This window comes from Porites lutea, chromosome 10, assembly GCF_958299795.1.
Source record: "Porites lutea chromosome 10, jaPorLute2.1, whole genome shotgun sequence".
Lineage (NCBI taxonomy): Eukaryota > Metazoa > Cnidaria > Anthozoa > Scleractinia > Poritidae > Porites > Porites lutea.
In genome coordinates this window covers 7,692,822-7,697,295 of record NC_133210.1, presented here as the reverse complement: position 1 = coordinate 7,697,295, position 4,474 = coordinate 7,692,822, and the positions used below count along the sequence as shown (strand labels likewise).

Sequence of the window (4,474 nt, the reverse complement as noted above, 5' to 3'; positions counted from 1 at the left end):
CCCTTCAAGCCTTACTCTTTAGGAAGGTGAAAATCTCTTTTACTTTTTCTTTATTGAAATTTAGAAATAAACTTCATAAATCTAGGCTCAACAGCAAGTATGAAGAAAACAAGGGTAGTCATTTATCAAATGACTGCGGACAAGAGAGGATACAGTTCTTGCAGCTAAGAGAGGATATCTTCTCTTGCAGCGAATGAAAAAGAAACTGCAGATAAATAGTTCGGTGTTTTCGATCTGAACACTTTAAACCCACAAGTTTTATTTTCCATAAATGTATTACTGGCAATACAAAAAGTAGGCTCGATTTATACCAGTACCGTTCAGGAAATGAGTCCGCACCCCTCTTCCTCCTTCCTCTTCTCGGGGAGGAAAAAGAGCTGCGGAAGTCGAGCCTAAACAAAAAAATACTAGGATGAGAAAGATGTTTATTCAGTCAATGATACATTTGGCTGGGAAGAAAAAAATCCGAATACTTGTAATAGGAGTCCTTAGCTATTACCCTCTTTTACTATGGTAAGTTCAGATTCTCTGCCACTAATTAAGCTACTTGAGACTCGGGGAGCTAAGACCATTAAACTAGGGTCAATACAACACAAGGATGTCGAATCGATCCAAGCAAGTACAAAAATAGTCTAGGGGTCAGTTGTTGGATAGCATAGCTAATAAAGAAATTACATAGCCAAATTATAAATGGTTTAGCTAAACATTTAAACTAAGTCTTTCTCGGACAGAAGTCTATCTATCTATCCTCTGATTTACTTTAAGAAAATAAATGCTTTTCTTGTCTAGCCTGTATGCTTTCAAGAAATTGCATGCTGTTTAGATAAAAGCCTTGGGCAAACTGAAAATGTCTTAGAACGCGGTTTTGTTATTGAATGGCTAAACTCAGCTTAAATAAACGGCCCAGATAGTTTAGCCGGCCCGTAATGAATGATCTAGCGGCCTATGTCGAGTTGGAACATGAAATTATTGTAAAATGGTCTTGCCCGAATGTGCATAGCCTACCTCTCATTTACAATACATCATAAAACTAAACGAAATGATGCTGAAAAACAGAGAATGGGTTTAAGTTCTCGAAGAATTACGTCAATTGTCCACAATGTAATTTTTAGGGAGTTGTTATAACTCCAAAAATGGAGTAAAAATTTTAGGTACAGTCGAACCTCTCTTATACGGACACCGAAGGGACAGAGCAAAGTGTCCGTATTAGAGAGGTGTCCGTTGTATAGAGGTCATGCATATTACGTCACTTTGAAGGCTCCATTGATGGTATTAAGTGTTCTTTAAGTCAAAATTGGCCCAAAAAAGGCTTTGAGGTGCATTTGAATTGTTTAATGGACAGTGCAAATCATGACAATACAAGCTGTACAATTCCAAAAACATATGGCAAACTATAATACAGTTTCCGAACAGTAACATAATAGAACAGTAACAAGTGTAGCGAACACTAACATACAGTAGAGTATTTAATGAAAGTTCTTTGTTATTGATTCATTTTGCGTTAAAGAAGTCTGTAATGTTCTTCTGAACAGCATTCGCTAGTCGTTTTTTGACATACGACTGAGCTTTTGAAATAATCTTGCATAACTCATCAGCCAAATTTGATTCACATTGTGCAGTAAAAAAATCAGAAACATGGTTAAGTTCTGAGCAAGCCTCACTATATGACTTCACTTTTAGCGGCTTTGGCGCTTGAAGATCATCCAGCTCCGAGATCTCTTCATCGTCAATGTCTGCACCTTCACTGTCACCATTTGAGTCTGATGACAAACTTGATAGGAACCTTTCCTCCCAATTTTCACCTAACTCTTGACAGACTGGAAGAAGACTTTCGTTTGCAATAGCTTCGTGTGCAGACACAGCAGTGTCACCACATGACTCGTTCAGTAACATCTCAACCTGAGAAACCTCATCTTCCAGGTCTGCAAATGGGTCGTCGTCATTTGGGGGTTCTACAGCTTCAACCACATTTCTCTCTTTGTCTAGTACTCCCGCATTAGCGAAACACTTGATTATGGTGGACGGCTCTACGGCTTCCCAGGCATGTCCTATCCATCTGATGGCCTGTAGGACGTTCACAGACTTGCACACATCTCCAGCTGTTTCACAGTCATCAATTAGGCTGACCACGTGAGTCAACATCAGCTTTGCGTACTTTAGCTTGAAGGACTGAATAATCCCCAAATCTAAAGGCTGGAGCCTCGAGGTGCAATTCGGAGAAAAAAATACACATTTAATGTTCGGATATTTGCCTTTCATGTCGTATGGGTGACAAGGTGCATTATCGAGTAGCAAGAGAACACTTCGACTTTCACGCTGACACCTCCGATTCAGTTTTGTCAAGACTTGGTCCAGGATATCGAAATCCATCCAAGCCTTTTTTTGATGAAAGTAAGTGCGTGGAAGGTTCGAAAGATCTTTGATGCCTTTAAAACAACGGGGATTTGCTGACTTTCCGATTACTATCGGTTTCTCTTTACCCCCTGCGGCATTAACAAAGAACGCACATGTAATCTTCTCCTTGGATTGTTTGCCACCTCTGCATTACTTTGCTGCTTCAGAAAGGGACTTGTTTGGTAACGCACGGTAGAATTTTCCTGTCTCATCCATATTAAGAATGTCTTGGGGGCTGTAACCTGCGAGTATTACTGGTAACCGCTCTTTCCAAGACTGAACTGTTTCCTCGCGTACTTCTCCCGATTCGCCGCCCACAGTCATTCCCTTAACGTTGTATCGGATCTTGAATTTTTCTAGCCATCCATTTGAAGCTTTAAACTCTTGCCCCATGCCCATTTGAGCGGCTACAGCACAGGCTTTCTGCTGTAAAATTGGTCCCGAAACAGGAATGTTCTTACTTCTAGCCTTTCTGAACCACTCCAACATTGCCAAGTCGATGTCTTGAAATCTGCATGTTCTAGCTCTCTTGCTGGCCGCATTTCCACTAGCCGTGGATTTATCGAGCAGGTTTTGTTGATCACGGAGGATGGATTGGATCTGCGTTTTACCACATTGAAACTTATTTGCAATTTGTCGCAGTGCTGTCGCTGGATTTTTGTTTTTGAAATCTATTACTTCTACCTTTTCTTGCAAAGTCAATTCTTTTCGCTTACGTTTCGCCATTGCATATCGTTCACGACATTGAAGTGACGAAATAAATTCTGTAACCATGTTTCATTGACAGCCTAATTTCGATTCACACTTCTAAAAAATGGGAACCAGTCAGAAACCAGCGGTACCACAACTACAATTAGCGGAACGGAAACAACAGAAGAATAGTTTCTGCATTTAACACCTCAGTGGTTTTCCTTCAGTTTTTCGGTCTCAAAAACGAGTCAACGAGATATGGCTAGCACTCAATCATTAAGCGTTCTATCATGGATAAGAGGGTTTCATGTCTACAAGGGGTGGTGGACTCCTCACAACGGAGAAAGTCTACAACTTCAACCAGAACCTGAGAACCCGAAAGACAGAAATGCAGTCAGCGTTGTCAAGGATAGACGAGTCGTGGGGCACATGCCTTTGATGTTGGTCAATACGAAAGAGGGTTTGGGACTTATAAAACATTTTCTTGCAAAGCCAGGGACCAATGGAGTTGTCAGGATTAGGCATGGAGATCCCATGTGAATATATTTTCACTGGACCGCACAAACTCATTGAGCGTTTGGAGAAGTGCTTGGATCTTACAGAAAACCCAGCTGTCCGTAAAGATAGTCTTTCAAGTGAAAATGTCGAAAAGAAAAGAGGTAGAAAAAGGAAAGCAACAACTGGAGAGTCTTCAAAGAATAAGAAATCTTGATGATAAATGGCAATGACATGTCGATAGTATAATTTTTACCGATTAACATGATACTGTTATCGTATGAACAATGAGACAATTGATTACACTCTGATATGTAACGACAAACAGGAAATCGTGTTGAATAAGAACTGTCATCATTGGAGTGTCCGTAATAAAGAGGTTTAGTTTGTATGAATTTTCTCTCTGGAGCCGAGATTTCGTGTCCGTTGTCCGTATTATAGAGGGTCCGTATTATAGAGGTTATTTTTACGAACAATGTATGGGCATTTTCCCGGGACCAAGTGAACTGTCCGTATTAGAGAGGTGTCCGTAAGGAGAGGTTCGACTGTACAAGATAACGCCTTTTTTGGGGTTATTTTAACTTCTAATTTAACTCCGAATTTGGGATCATTTTTATTCCTGAAAAAGAGTTCTTTTACTCCCAGTCTGGAGTTCAAATCACTCCGAAATGGGGTTACTTTCACTCCTTACAGCGTGACGTAACGACTTCTTCTCTCTATTGGAAAATGTTTTGAAGACATTCTTAGTGGCGGAGCCTCAAGTGTACATGTCGGCTGTACTTACGTACTAATTACTAAGCGATACTGAACAAGGTGTCGATGGCAAGTAACTGGCTCTCATCAGAGCAGGTGACTAATGTGGGATGGGTACATATAGAAATTTCTACAGAGGCTT

General features: G+C 40.4%; 1 protein-coding gene across 1 annotated transcript; it reads right to left on the bottom strand.

The window, feature by feature from the left end:
* Nucleotides 1–1,491: 1,491 nt before the first annotated feature.
* LOC140949441 (uncharacterized) lies at nt 1,492–2,370 on the bottom strand. The gene has a single exon (XM_073398602.1). It carries the CDS (start codon nt 2,368–2,370, stop codon nt 1,492–1,494), a length of 879 nt encoding a protein of 292 aa, XP_073254703.1.
* Between the last annotated feature and the right edge of the window lie 2,104 nt (nt 2,371–4,474).

Excerpts from the sequence above, each read along its gene's own strand:
- LOC140949441 (XM_073398602.1), bottom strand. The coding sequence starts at position 2,370 with ATGGATTTCGATATCCTGGACCAAGTCTTGACAAAACTGAATCGGAGG.